Genomic DNA, 16,404 nt, shown 5'->3' with positions numbered 1-16,404 from the left:
ATTGCCTCGATCGACTGCCCTATATATATGACATCATATAGACCCCGGTATATATGTGTAAATGTAACGTATAAATCCCAGCGTCCTTTTCCCAGCAGCGAGAAGAGTTGAGCGGTTAGGTCGACAGTTCGAGACGTTTGAAGTGTCTTTTGTTTTGGCAGGATGTTGGAGTGGCTTTGTTTGTGCCTGACATCATTAGTCTGGTAGCATGCATTTGCTTTCACGTACAAACCTATCCGTTTATCCCATAGCATAGAGTTGAGCGGTTAGGTCGACAGTGGAGACGCAAAGTGTCTGCCTCTTTTTACAGGATGTTGGTCTTTGTTTGTGTGTATTAGTCTGTAACATGCATTTGCTTTCAGCAAACCTCCGTATGAAGTCCCGAGGCTGCTGCTCTACACGGATAGCCATCGTGTCCGCCTCTCTGACCGGTCAGCTATATATATAACCCGCATACAAACCTCTATATAGTCCGAGGCTGCTGCTCTATATATATATATATATCGAGGCTATATCTATATATATATATATATATATATATATATATATATATATATATATATATATATATATATATATATATATATATATATATATATATATATACACTGATGGGCGTGTGTACGCATGCACTTATATGCATATAATTTTAATTAGCATAAATAGTTTTGTTTGGGATATAATAATATTGGCAAACAAAAAAAGTAATAAAAGACAAAATAATTATAATCAGTGGAAAGTGTGACAATCACTCATCGGTCGCTGTCTTCCACCTCATGTAATGAAAATAATATAATTAGAGAAAAATAAACATCAATAACCCCGTTTTCTACTTTTATAACCTAATTAGTTATTCGAACCTTGACGTCAGTGATCATTTACGAACGGGAAAAGCTTCCTCCGAAAGTGATTTCTCCCAAAATAGCGTCTTTCAATAAATCATTTTCATTATGATTCAACAGGCGACCTGGAAGCTTCGAATTCTTTTCATAATGAAATCGCCAATTAGTGACCTCCATTCATCACTTTTCGTCCTTCTCCCAGGCTTTTTTTTTCTAATTCAAACACCGCCGAAACAAACAACTGGATTCAATTAATCCTAACTAAAGTTGGACTCGAAATAATATGACCAGAAATCAATTCGTGAAAATCACACTCTGCAGTTATAATATGAAATGATGGAATGATTGCCGGAATTCATTTTGTTTATTGGTATTTATAGCACTGATTCTCAATTTTTCCAGGCGGAAACTTCCAATTAAATCATTACATTCCTCTCGGCAGTTGGTGATATCAAAGTGATCTCAGCCGAATGTGTTAGGAAGGGCAGCTTTTATTGGCCTTAATCAGCATTTCGTTGCATAATGTACGGCAGTTTTTATTTTCTTAAAATAATTATAGTCCAACATTCCATTGAAATGAATAATTTATCGAATAACATCTCATGAATTCGCAGTCTTGCTTGATTAAGAACCTTTCAGCCATTCGAATAACATCACTAAACTTCTTCAAACGGAGTTCAGAGACCTTTCAGTATTTATGAAATGTCGATTAAAGTACTCAAGGTTTTCACTTTACACCAAAGCTGCCTGTAAGTGTGTACACCCACAACAATGAATATTTAATGTCTAGAAACTCACTGTTCACATGACACTGTGCAAAGTCACATTGATTGTGGCCATGTACATGAGTTAGATTAAAAGAGTTCTTACTAGTTTCCTTTGCTACATTATTTAGTTTTCATTCGTCTCTTTGACAATAAAAGAGAACTAGCATATTCCTGTTGGATAATTTCTTCGTTTGGTTGCTTCGGCTTTTGGAAAAATGTCACTTCTAGCACTGCAACGCCCAGCAGGTCACTGGGACAGTTAATGCCAAAGGTACACAAGTACTTAGTTAAAAGTTTTATTTTTTACACGACACATCATTATTTCTGGACATGAAATGTTTAGAAAAACTTCCGACACAAGGAATAGATATCATTATCATCATCATCATCACCACCTCTTACAAGTAAACGAACCAGGTACCAGGACCCGATTCTGTTACACTCCAACACGAATTTATTATACACGCACGAAGAAAGACACCGCCTAACACTGACACGCACGCTCTCATTAAAAATAAAAAACCAAGAAAAAAGATAAAATCTCTCATTTGAAAGAAAAATCGACCATCTAAATTGCGAACACTAAGTAGTAATAGTAGTGGTAGAAGCATTTTTGAATACAAAATGCAAACTCTGCCATTTTGACAGAGTTCGGGCAGTCCACAACAACACACTGATATGGTGATTCGAACCACAGCTAGCTCTGGCAAACCAGAATCTTCTTGAAGGCTTTTCGAAACTCCGGGTTGAAAATGGTGTAGATGACGGGGTTTAAGAATGAGTTCATGTACCCGATCCACGTGGTTAGAACGAAGGCTGTCATGCCCGGCTCTAAGCTGGTGTTGCCCGTCTTCTTGCTAATTGCATCGAGGATGTTGCAAGTGAAGAACGGCACCCAGCACACCAGGAAGGCTCCTGCAATGGAAGGACTGTGTTGTAAAGCCTGTATTTGCACTTCTAAAAAGCACTGCACACTAATTTTGAAAAACGGTTCAGAGAAAACTTGAGGGGTTTTGCTAATGATAAACAAATGCATGATCTGCAAGTAATATTAACTTCATCTAAGCTGTCTTCAACCTTAGTTACAATGAACAAATGATAATTTTCATTATCGTGGTACTGATACGAGCTTCCGCTTACTTACAAACACAATTCACAGCACAAACAATAATGGTTAAGTGATCTCTTTCAAAAACAAAATTTTGCTAAACTTTCTGGTAAATGTAATAACCTTAATTGTTTGTTCACTGAAAAATCGATAAATTCTTTGATAACCAAAGACATACTTTAACCATTATCATTAACCTTAACAAAACTGATACTCAGTAACGTAAAGCTGAACTTAGCAAGAAACAAAACTTTGTTAAGAGCAAACAACAAAGCCTAGGATCAAAATTTATGAAGAAGGAAGACAGTAACACCCGATCCCCACAGAAAAATGGGATTAATATTGTATAGGGGAGGGAAAAGGAAGGAGAACAGTATAGAACGTGTGTGTGTGTGTGTGTGTGTGTGTGTGTGTGTGTGTGTTTCGGCTACTTAAAAAACACCCAATATGTGCGTATGGTAAATTTACTTTCGAAACAAGCACATGCACACACACTTGCACAAAACACACCCAGGAACAGAGGACTCAACACTCTTCAAGTTAACACACGTATAGTACCTGGCCATTAGAAACAAACAAACAAGCACATGCACGCTCTCGCACACAAATAAAAGCAAGCAAGGTGGGTAGGTAGGGAGGAAACATTTATTAGGAGAGCCTGGCCGGTGCCAATACTTCGTTTAACGCCCGAACCGATAACTAATAAAATCCCAAGCCTTAATCTTCGCATCTTCCGCTAAATTAGTTTTTCCAGGTTGGCGCTAATTGAAGAAGGGTGGGCGCTGCCTTGCTGCGTAAAACATCGGTGCGCGTATTTTTTTTATATAGTCGTTCTGGCTTTTTACATTTCCTTGTTTTCTCTGCAGAGGGCGCTTCGCTTGCTTTTAAATCTCGTGGTTGTTCTTTTGGTTTACTTCGCGTGTTATTAATGATAATTATCCCTTCTGGTTTTTTATACTGAATGCAGTGTAGAAAAAGGTCACTGGAAAATGACACCGATTGAAATTCCCGGCGCATGCGTTCATGAACATTTAATTTTTTTATGGAAAATTTAAATTTGCCAATATCTAAAATCAACCCTATTCTCTTTTAATCTTACCGAAAAATGCAAATGACTGGGATAAACTTGTTGGAAGATACAAGATGATTACGACCTTAAAAGACGTAGTTATTTGTCATGGCTAATGAAGTGTAATTTCCCTTTTTTTATAACTGTTGCCAATAGTATGCATCTCGGCATACATTTCTTTACAGAGGGCGCTGACAGTCACATGCGTTATCCCCACAATAAGCATACGCATTCAGCCTTACACGCGCGCCTTCTCTTGATAAATAAATGTACCCTGAGACCCCCAAACCCCAGTGAAGTAAGTCCCGGGAGACTGAAGAAGCCGTCCCACCTCCTTCCCTTAAGGGCAAGAGCGAAAAGACTAATATTAAATATAAAATTTTTCCCTCACCCAAGACTATGGCGAGCGTTTTGGTGGCCTTTCTCTCCTTCTTCGCGGACGACTTCTCCCTCTTCTTCTTGCTCGCTTTATTGACTTTGTAGATGGTGAAGCGAGCCGAGGAGGCCTTTTTGTCCTTCTTCTCCAGCAGCTCTCCGGTTTCGGCCGCGGCTGCCGCCGCAGCTTCCGTGCCGCGGCCCCCGGCGGCGCCGTTGCGTTTGGACTGTATCTGGAAGGGCGCAGTCAGGTTTTAGGGATGCGATGATAATACATGGGCTATAGGAACGTTATTATAATCCCATTGGTTTGTCTAATCAATCATATATATATATATATATATATATATATATATATATATATATATATATATATATATATATATATATATATATAAATCCCACGAATATCATTTAATATCAAATGCAGTACACCTTAGATATAGAGAATTTAATGAGAAAGAGTCTTTGTGGCTTAATACTTGTAAATATAAGTCATTCGTATATGTAGTTACATGTTTCATTAATCAGTTGAACATGATTCATGTTCTTTCAAATATTGTTTCACAACTATTTATATATGAACGCCCAATGGGTGTAGATGGCAATGATAAATGTGACGCCGGTTTGGAATATCGAACCAGTAAATTAAATGCACATTTATAGCTTCGTGTTATCGTAGGAAAACTAGAGATAATTATGTACAAATCATCAGGGAACCTGATTAGAGACGAGAAAGACGAATAACGTTTCAAAAGGCAGGTATCTAAAATGAACACTTTCCATGAAGCGTATAATAATTCAAGAGTTTATGATGAAATCTTTAAATAAATCTTGAGAGTTAAATATAACTGAAGTTGAATCAGGCATTCGTATGTAAATTAACTTCATTTTGCGTGAGACGAGTGGTTTAATGTGAGAAGTGACCCAGTTGGACACTTGCTATGGAAGTAAATAAGCTTTCATGAGCTCATTTTTCTAGCCAGACCACTTACCGTGGATCTAAATATAGTTGGCCTGGTTGATCTGATTCATATAAAACATCTGTATTCTTGTTATCTGATTGGTTTTGACCAAATTGAGCATACTATCTTGAGTTTCTGTTTCCAGTTGGAATTAAGGAGTGTTTTCCTCTTTATAATTTCTTATTTTATTCCAGAATTTCATTTTGCGTCTTCATTATTACTTGTAAATAGATTCAGAACATTAGTTTGCTTTCCCTTATTGATCTGAACTTAATTCAACATTTTATTTTGAATTTTCTCTATTGATTTTATCTGAATTCCATACTCCGTTCTTTTCTTATATTGATTTTTTAATTTGTTTTTGGTTTTCCTTACTTAGTTTATAGTTAAACCCAACTGTCGCTTCTGAGTTATCCTAAGTGATTTCAGTGAAGCATTTGTCAAGTTTTCCTTCAAGAATTAATAAACTTTAATTTTGAGTCATTCTAACTGCTCTTCAGTGAGCTGAGACCGTTAACATAACTTTCCTAAATTCTGCTTAAAACTTTCCATGGCGAATGTATGTAAAAATATTTAATACTGGGTCATCCGCAGTACTTTTAATTCAATTATATTTTCACTGAGTTGAGACCCTATTTCTTGACTTTCTTCCCCTGATTTTAATGAAAGTTTTTTGGATTGAATTGAGACCCAGTTACCTTGACTTTCTTCTCTCAAGTATAATTCAATTGCCACTGAGATCTTGACTTTCTTCCCCTAATTTTAACAATTTTATGGGGACTGAAATGAGACTCGGGTTACCTCGACTTTCTTCCATTCATTTTAATTTAGTTGTCATTGAAACCTTGATTTTCTTCCCCTGCTCTTAATTCAACACTTTTAATCGACCTGAGACCCAGTTACCTTGATTTACTTCCATCAATTTTGATTCAGTTTCCATTGAGACCTTGGCTTTCTTCCCCTGCTCTTAATTCAGCATTTTTAATCGATCTGAGACCAGTTACTTTGACTTGCTTCCATCAATTTGAATTCAACATCCAATGAAATCTTGACTTTCTTCCCCCAATTTTAATTCATTTTTTAATCGCCCTGAGACCCAGTTACCTTGACGCTCCTCCCTTCTTTGAATTAATTTTTAAAAACTGAAATGAGACCCAGTTACCTTGACTTTCTTCCCTTGAAGATAATTATTTTTTAATTGAATTGAGGCTCAATTACCTTGACTTCTTCCCCTGTTTTTAATTAATTTCTTAAAATAGAATTCAGACCCAGTTACCTTGACTTCCATCTATAGTATTTTAATTCAGTTGTCATTGAGACCTTGACTTTCTTCCCGTGATTATAATTAATTTTTATTATTCAACTTGAGACCCAGCTACCTTGACTTTCTTCCAGTGATTTTAATTCATTTTTATTATTCAGCTTGAGACCCAGCTACCTTGACTTTCTTCCAGTGATTTTAATTCATTTTTATTATTCAACTTGAGACCCAGCTACCGTGATTTTCTTCCCGTGATTTTAATTCATTTTTATTATTCAGCTTGAGACCCAGCAACCTTGACTTTCTTCCCGTGATTTTAATTCATTTTTATTATTCAACTTGAGACCCAGCTACCTTGACTTTCTTCCCGTGATTTTAATTCATTTTTATTATTCAACTTGAGATCCAGCTACCTTGACTTTCTTCCAGTGATTTTAATTCATTTTTATTATTCAACTTGAGACCCAGCTACCGTGATTTTCTTCCCGTGATTTTAATTCATTTTTATTATTCAGCTTGAGACCCAGCTACCTTGACTTTCTTCCCGTGATTTTAATTCATTTTTATTATTCAGTTTGAGACCCAGCTACCTTGACTTTCTTCCCGTGATTTTAATTCATTTTTATTATTCAACTTGAGATCCAGCTACCTTGACTTTCTTCCCGTGATTTTAATTCATTTTTATTATTCAACTTGAGACCCAGCTACCTTGACTTTCTTCCCGTGATTTTAATTCATTTTTATTATTCAACTTGAGACCCAGCTACCTTGACTTTCTTCCCGTGATTTTAATTCATTTTTATTATTCAACTTGAGACCCAGCTACCGTGACTTTCTTCCCGTGATTTTAATTAATTTCTATTATTCAACTTGAGACCCAGCTACCTTGACTTTCTTCCCGTGATTTTAATTCATTTTTATTATTCAGCTTGAGACCCAGCTACCGTGACTTTCTTCCCGTGATTTTAAATCATTTTTATTATTCAGCTTGAGACCCAGCTACCGTGACTTTCTTCCCGTGATTTTAATTCATTTTTGTTATTCAACTTGAGACCCAGCTACCTTGACTTTCTTCCCGTGATTTTAATTCATTTTTATTATTCGACCTGAGGCCCAGTTACCTTGACTTTCTTCCCGTGATTTTAATTCATTTTTATTATTCAACTTGAGACCCAGCTACCTTGACTTTCTTCCCGTGATTTTAATTCATTTTTATTATGCAACTTGAGACCCAGCTACCTTGACTTTCTTCCCGTGATTTTAATTCATTTTTATTATTCGACCTGAGGCCCAGTTACCTTGACTTTCTTCCCGTGATTTTAATTCATTTTTATTATTCAACTTGAGACCCAGCTACCTTGACTTTCTTCCCGTGATTTTAATTCATTTTTATTATGCAACTTGAGACCCAGCTACCGTGACTTTCTTCCCGTGATTTTAATTCATTTTTATTATTCGACCTGAGACCCAGCTACCTTGACTTTCTTCCCGTGATTTTAATTCATTTTTATTATTCAACTTGAGACCCAGCTACCTTGACTTTCTTCCCGTGATTTTAATTCATTTTTATTATGCAACTTGAGACCCAGCTACCTTGACTTTCTTCCCGTGATTTTAATTCATTTTTATTATGCAACCTGAGACCCAGCTACCGTGACTTTCTTCCCGTGATTTTAATTCATTTTTATTATTCGACCTGAGGCCCAGTTACCTTGACTTTCTCCCCGTGATTTTAATTCATTTTTATTATTCAACTTGAGACCCAGCTACCGTGACTTTCTTCCCGTGATTTTAATTCATTTTTATTATTCAGCTTAAGACCCAGCTACCTTGACTTTCTTCCCGTGATTTTAATTCATTTTTATTATTCTACCTGAGGCCCAGTTACCTTGACTTTCTTCCCGTGATTTTAGTTCATTTTTATTATTCAACTTGAGATCCAGCTACCTTGACTTTCTCCCCGTGATTTTAATTCATTTTTATTATTCGACCTGAGGCCCAGTTACCTTGACTTTCTTCTGCTTAATGAGCAACGCCTGTCTCGGCGAAGATGGCTGTTGGTTTTGGTTACACCTGTTAGCACCCTCTCCAGGTAGCACCCTCATGCCCTCGGCGGCACCGTTCCTACTGGATTGGACGGAAGTTGGGGCACCGCTTGCCTCACTGGACCTGGAAGGGCAAGGGCTTTGTTGATTATGTTGAATTTATTTGATATGGTTTCTTTTTTTAAGTTATCTTTTACCTGAAATGAGAAGGAATAATGTGTGTGTGTGTGTGTGTGTGTGTGTGTGTGTGTGTGTGTGTGTGTGTGTGTGTGTGTGTGTGTGTGTGTGTGCGTGTGTAGTTTTATTAACCTCTTAACTTCATGATTCATTTGGATCTACGCTTAGTAGTAACAAGCGTTTCCAAAATGTGAAGAAATCGAGAAGTTAAGAGGGCATTGTGTTTATTAGCAACTACATACGTTTCTGGTAAAAGCTGACCAGTAGATTCTAAATATATATACATATACATATATATACAGTATATATATATTTATTTTATTTATTTATTTATTGATATTAATTATTGCATCGTTTCTGCTATTGATCTATTACTAGTTTTTATGTGAGCGTTAATTCCGGAGGTATTTACTACTACTACTACTACTACTACTACTACTACTACTACTACTACTACTACTACTACTACTACTAATAATAATAATAATAATAATAATAATAATAATAATAATAACGAAGAGAACCAAACAACAAGAACATTATGGATAATAACAATAATGATATTGGTAACAATATCATTATTAAAATTTGACTCCATAGTGATAATGAGCATATATTAGCAGTGACACAAAACTAAACAAAATCCAACGAAATTCTTACCAACGCACAAAATCACAGTCACTCAAGTGTTGAAAATCAGCAAGCAACGTCACCCTCTCCCCCATCCCCCATCATGACACCCGTCAATAAATCTGTAACGTGATTCCCGATCGGTGCAAACATATTCGGAACAAAACTGGTTTAACAAGGGCCCATAATGAAATTGATTTCGCGCCCAAATGAGCACGATGATAAACTGAATTCACTTGAATTTCAAATGACGCCCACGTGAGTTTAATTCATTAATAACAGGAAGCCAATTCCAGGTATTGTTGCTTTCGCTGGCACAGTAATTACGAACGATAACCCTGATTTTATTTTTTTTTTTTTTTTTGTCAGATGAGGATATAAAATATTCTGCGTTTTGATCTGAAAACCGAGGAAATTTCAGATTTCTGCTTCTTCATGCTTTTTTCATATTGATGCTCATGATGTATTTAAAGATTTATATTATTATCGTGTTTAAGAGTTATTTAAAGTGAGGTTTTCAAAGAACAGAGATGGGATTATGGGACTTGCTTTCTTAAACAAATAAATTCACTTTTACACTAAGTGATACTGAACAAATAAAGGAATAAAAGCTATAGCATATATCAACACACACACCCAAGATCGTACAAGTGCTGAAAATGTACAAATAACAATGTTTTTTGCTGCAGATACTAAAATTTTTCTATTGAAACCATTCTCATAGTTGGTGAAAAATCCGCCCAAAATATGTCACCTTGGTAAAGGATTCATGCAATTATTTCTCTTAATGATCATTTGGCACCAGTAATATTCATTACCTGTTAAAAATTAATTAATCTTTCGTTTGAGAAAAATCACCTGATTTGAAGATTGAACTTTCAGTTAATAATATTATTAGGCTTTTGACCTATGTAATTAAATTGAAAATAAAATTATGGATAGTATTTATGTAAACAAACAAAAATGCATAATACAACGAAGTGATTGCGTATCCATTATCCACAAATATACGAATACCCATACTTACTCCTTTTCCTCTTTAAGAGGGGTTAGGACTAGATCTTGAGTTTTAGGGTTTTTAATGATATGGCAATTCTCCGCTCCTTCCAATCCTATCGCTGCCTCGTCTCCTTCTTCCTCATCTTCATCCTACAAAGATTTCAGGACCCGTTAGAAAATTTCACATGAATTAAGGTTCTGTCTTTATAATAGCAAGTGAATTATCTCTTTCTTTTCAGATTATATATATATGTATATATATATATATATATATATATATATATATATATATATATATATATATATATATATATATATATATATATATATATATATATATATATATATATATATATATATATATATATATATATATATATAACCAGCATCATAACCACTATAATTAAATCTAAGACAGTCCTCCCTTACCTGACTATTACTAGTGTTATTTGTATTTTTGTCCTCTTCAATGAGGACGGTTGACTTGTTAGCGGGAGGTGGAACTTCCGTACCTAGAGTAGTCTCCGCTAACTTTCTCGTTTGGGCTACGTTTTCTATGACGCTTCCTGCTTTTATCTCGCTCTGCTTCGGTTTCTTCTTCCTTGCTCGCTCTTTCAATGCCTGGAAAACGGAGTAGTCCTGATATGAGAGAGAGAGAGAGAGAGAGAGAGAGAGAGAGAGAGAGAGAGAGAGAGAGAGAGAGAGAGAGAGAGAGAGACTTTTAAACTTTTGTTTCGATTTTGTGTTAATAGTTTTTATACATACTATATATATATATATGTATGTATGTATATATATATATATATATATGTATGTATATATATATGTATATATATATATATATATATATATATATATATATATATATATATATATATATATATATATATATATATATATATATTACTTATTAACTTGAGTTATTTGATACGTAATCAGAGCAACTATTTTACAATTACGTATACATTAAAGACAAAATAATGCTAAAAATAATTTTGCTGAACATAAGGTGTCAGCTTGTATATATCAAGGGCATATTTAAAATTTATAAATATTTATTAATGCATAGGTAATTGTAAAGTCCATATATATGTGTACGCCCATGAGAATAAATGTAACAATCCCTCCACACACACACACACACACGCCCCACCTCCAACGCACCTTAAAAATTCTGATGTAGAGGTAAATCATGACGATGCAGGGGATGTAGAAGGAGAAGAGCGAGGAATAGAGGATGAAATCGGCGTTGACGAAGGTGCAGTGGTTGGCCGAGTCGTCGAATCCCTCCCCACGACACTCCTCCGAGGACGAGTTCGGGTCCTTCTTGGTCCCCTTCCACTGGTTCACGAAGATGAGCGGCAGGCCGATGATCGCCGACACGAACCAGATGATGATGATCGTTAAAACTATTCTCTTGTTGTTTTTCGTGTGCGCGTATTTGATGGGCTGCGTGACCGCTATGTACCTGGAAAGATGACGTCACTGAGCGTTTCGGTTTCGCTGGAATCCATTCACGTTTCATCATCATTTTTCAACCGGATCATACAGGATATTGAACTCTGGGTCTTTGAGTTTGTCAGATTTCACTGAAATTCTACTTTTGATCACATCATCATTTCCTATTGCCCTATGTAACTTACGAATGAACACCATATTCTTTGGAAGCTTGAATTTCAAGTCAACGGCCCTTGTGGCCTTGTTCCATACGAATAGGGTTCATCGTATGGATAATAATAATGATAATAATTCCTAATAAAGATATTGAACGCTGGGTCTCGAATGAAAGACGGAATGCTAGATGGGTGCGGGTGATGCAGTACTGATTGGAGGTAGTGACGAGAAGCTGCAGAGATTAGTGAAAGAGTGAAGGTTTTTACAAGAAGAGAAAGTGCAGGGTAAGCGTAAACAAAATTAAGGTTTAAATGGGACCCAGAAAGATGGGCCAATGGTGAGAGAATGGGTACAGTGGGCAGAATGAGATGGGCAATGAAATTCAAATGAAAAATTAAAAGACATGATAAAAATGAAACAGGGAGTTATAGCAAGATTTACGGGTTAAAATCTGTGGATACTGAGAGCTACTAACAATCCAATGTCTCGCCTTTCTATACCTAGAGCCTAGAGCTACTTACAATTCCAGGTCCTACCCGTCTAGACTGAGAGCTACTAACAATTCCAGGTCCTCCCTTTTTCCACTGAGGTTACTAACAATCCCGGGTCCTACCTGTCCACACCCACAGACGCTAACAATCCCAGGTCTTACCTGCCCAAACCGAGAGCTACTAACTATCCCCAGGCCCCATCTTTTCATACTAAGAGCTATACTAACAATCGCGTACAATCCCAGGTCCTACCCTTTTCTACCGAGAGCTACTAACAATCCCAAGTCTTACCTGTCTATGCTAATAGCGACCAAGTTGAAGATGGAGGAAGTCGAACACACGACGTCCGTGGAAATGTAGAGATCGCATACGATGGGCCCCAACTCCCAGTATGAAGACAGCTGAAAGGGAAAGACACGCTTTTAGAATTTGGAATGAGTTTGCTTGATATAACAACATGATATTACACACGACTTCTTTGTGTGTCGTTACCGCTGATTTCTGTTATTGAACTTCGTAACGGTCTGTTATAATAATTGCAACGGAAAAAGCTCTCTCTCTCTCTATCTCTGTACACACACACACACACACACACATATATATATATATATATATATATATATATATATATATATATATATATATATATATATATATATATATATATATATATATATATATATATATATATATTATATATTATATATATATATATAGAGAGAGAGAGAGCTTGTACATCAGAGAGAATACGGAAAACCTTGTAACAAAGGGGAGAGAGAGAGAAAACCTTAAAACAAAGAGAGAGAGAGAGAGAGAGAGAGAGAGAGAGACTCAATTTCCCTCCAGGCAAAGGCCTAACAACGAAAAGTGGAAAATACCGCCGGGAATTTCGGCGGACATTCCTCGTCGTCAGCATCTCTGGTCTTCGTTTAAAACCGTACATACTTCGGGGCCACTAGCAATAACCAACAGGTCAGGTCAATAAAAAAAAATTTTCAGCAGTAAAAAATAGAAACAAAAGTAGTTTGTTAATTCTATGACAAAATCAAAATGAAATATGGTCTGACCAATTAAGTTTTGGTCTCCCTTGCTTACAGATAAAACCACGAAAGGACATTAAACAGCCCATCAGAGAAAAAAAAAAACTTCACAGTGGTTTGTTAAAGAATTTGGAGCAAAGGGTCGATGGGGCAATCCCAGAATTTAGCAGATTTATTGCTATTTAAGTTCTCATAGCTGCGATAAATTATATATCATTTGTAAATACCACACGTCCAGAGGTTTTTGAACTCGTGTTAAAAAAACTTTAAGAAAAAATCATTAAGATAAATTTAAAAAAAGAGTCCACATTTATATGAAATCATCACGAATTCTACGTCCAAACAATCACTCATATTTGCTTTGTAATGCTTGGCTCTTGAAGTAAATTTTTAGACGCGATTTCCACTTGGGCAGGAGTCAAAATAAGGATAATTGAAATCATTCACACGTTGTACTTGAATGCCGTACCAATATAGCCTAGATCTACTTGCAAAATCCCGAAGCGTTGGTTATGTGATCCGTTGTCAGTTTCAATGTTTGATGTAACATTTACAACGTATTATCTCAGATTTGTTACAAATACTGATTCTCATATATGGAAAATGTTCATGCAATGGCTGTGAATAGTTACAGCAAAACTATTTTTTGACATTCGAATGTCTGGTTCTTTAACCAAGTCAGCTGAAAGCATCATGAAAAATATTATTTGAACAGTTGGCCCAGAACAATTTTGAAAGAGAACGGTCAAGATGGCAGAGCATAGAAAATGTGATGCTAAGAGTTTTTTTTAACAGATGCAAATCTTGAGAGAGAGAGAGAGAGAGAGAGAGAGAGAGAGAGAGAGAGAGAGAGAGAGAGAGAGAGAGAGAGAGAGAGAATTTTTCAAGCAACTTCATTTTGATAAACGCACTGTGTCAGCTTAGCATAAACAGTGAAATAAACGACTTTTAATGATTAGTAATTTTGTGTGTGTGTGTATATATATATATATATATATATATATATATATATATATATATATATATATATATATATATATATATATATATATATATATATATATATATATATATATATATCTATGTATGTATATATATGTATATATAATCTATTTACCTATCTGTCTACATTTCACAGTTACGCAACAAGAAAGAAAAATTATATTAATGACTTTTAATTTGGTAAAATCACAAAAACCAAGACTATTTTTAGCTCGAAAGCCGGAAATTCACGTCACTGGATTTTGAATGGCAGTACGTGAGGTTATTCTTAATGACCCATTATTTCAGAAGGAGACCTTACGCAATGTTCCGGGTTAAGTACCAATTGCAGGCTCTTGGTGCTCCGTCACCCAGACGCAAATTGCACTGTAATAACGGCAATTCGATACCGGAGTACCTTGAATTCGCCTGTTCTAAGAAGCTGCTTGTGCGTTGGAACAATGAACTCACATTTGATGTGTTATTTATTAATGGTGTGATAATGTTTTTGTTTATTCACTTAAGAGGAAGAATGCTTGCTCGCGCACACGAACACACAGCCATATATATATATATATATATATATATATATATATATATATATATAGCCAATGTGTTTTGCTTTGCTGTCAAATGAATTTCATAAACTGTTGAGACTTCTGATATTGATTTGATAAGGCAAATGTTAACAAAATGAAAAATTACATATCTATTTGTAACAAACGCAAGCAGAATTATACCATTATAGTAATTCTTGCTTCATTTTAAAAGTTTGTCTTTACAACATTTATATCCACTATGATCAACGAAAAGGAGCAGAAAATATTAACGAAGCTGTTGTTGGGTGTGATAATAGCTGGATTCTACTCGGTCATATATTCTTCAGTAGCTCTATATACGAGTTTCAGAAAAAATTTCGGGAAAGCCAATCGTTCAGAGATTTTACCAACGGCAAGAATCGAATCGTAGGGAGATGACGTTTGTGAATATTGCCGTATCTGTAATTTACTCCTGCAGTTCATATGAACAACGACTTACTTTTCCCATTTAATTTTTTTTGTTTTCTGAGCCAGTATTATAATGGTGAGGGAATCACCATTATTTACTCTAATAACAGGAACAAGGATTTAACAATGAAAATGGTAGCAGCAGGAACTTACACTTCTTTCAGAAAGCATAATGTGCTCCCCGTAGGAAAGTAGTGCCGTCAGTGCTCCTCATGCGGTGCACTGTAGTAGGCATTACGTATATAAGGTTCTTAGCAGAGTCTCTTCGGCCCCTTGCTGCAACCCCTTTCATTCCTTTTAGTGTACCTCCGTTCATAGTCTCTTCCATCTTTCTTTCCAGCCTCTCCTAACAACTGTTTCATAGTTCAGCTGCGAGGTTTTCTTTTAAAACCGTTTTACTCACAGTTTCCCTTTCAGCGCTGATTGACTAAAGAGGTCTCAGCACTTGGCCTTGGCCTAAATTTTATATTCCATTCCATTCCTTTTCACGCAAACTTTTCTCTATACGGCATTTTCCATAGGGATATAAAATCTTGCGGATAGTTAATCAAAAAGACAAAAGATGCGAACAAACGGTATAACCTGGGAGAACACTGACAAGATGCCTAATCGTCAAACCAGGAGCCCACGTCGGTTTCGGCGCACTAAAAAACCGGGCTATTTTGGCTGTCCGCTTGTCAGCAGCGTCCTCTGGAGGCGAACATGGTAGAACTTTCAACTATTCAGGGACGACAGAAGGTCAAAAGGCGTGACAAGAGTTCTGATGTTCGAGTTACTAGCTTGCTTTCATCTCATTTTTATCAATGCGTTGTTGGCAGTTTGTCAGTTTAATCTGAAACTGGTAAAAATATACCACGATCTAAAACAAGAGCTATTCGGGTTATTGAGGAATTTTCTTTAAGGCAATTTAAGGAATGTTCACAGATATACTATAAATAGCATCTATTAATATGTGGATAGGAATATTAATATGAATGACAAATAAAAAATAAAACATATACGCTTAACTTTTCAGGAAATAATAAAAAACATT

At 35.8% G+C, this 16,404-nt stretch overlaps 1 protein-coding gene and 1 long non-coding RNA gene across 2 annotated transcripts in view; one reads left to right on the top strand and one right to left on the bottom strand.

Moving 5' to 3' along the window:
- Positions 1 to 16,404, top strand: part of LOC136827026 (uncharacterized) — a 102,050-nt gene that overhangs the window by 60,132 nt on the left and 25,514 nt on the right. The gene's annotated exons all lie outside the window — the stretch shown is intronic.
- LOC136826546 (dopamine D2-like receptor) lies at positions 1,179 to 15,687 on the bottom strand. Its single transcript, XM_067083728.1, has 8 exons — positions 15,610 to 15,687; positions 12,635 to 12,744; positions 11,403 to 11,706; positions 10,668 to 10,859; positions 10,267 to 10,388; positions 8,394 to 8,556; positions 4,178 to 4,394; positions 1,179 to 2,524 (listed from the first exon to the last, which is right to left on the bottom strand). The coding sequence occupies exons 1-8, from the start codon at positions 15,685 to 15,687 to the stop codon at positions 2,307 to 2,309; spliced, it is 1,404 nt and encodes a 467-aa protein (XP_066939829.1). The 3' UTR covers positions 1,179 to 2,306.

The sequence above is a fragment of the Macrobrachium rosenbergii genome, chromosome 41, assembly GCF_040412425.1.
Source record: "Macrobrachium rosenbergii isolate ZJJX-2024 chromosome 41, ASM4041242v1, whole genome shotgun sequence".
Classification (NCBI taxonomy): domain Eukaryota; kingdom Metazoa; phylum Arthropoda; class Malacostraca; order Decapoda; family Palaemonidae; genus Macrobrachium; species Macrobrachium rosenbergii.
This window is presented reverse-complemented; position numbering and strand designations above follow the sequence as displayed.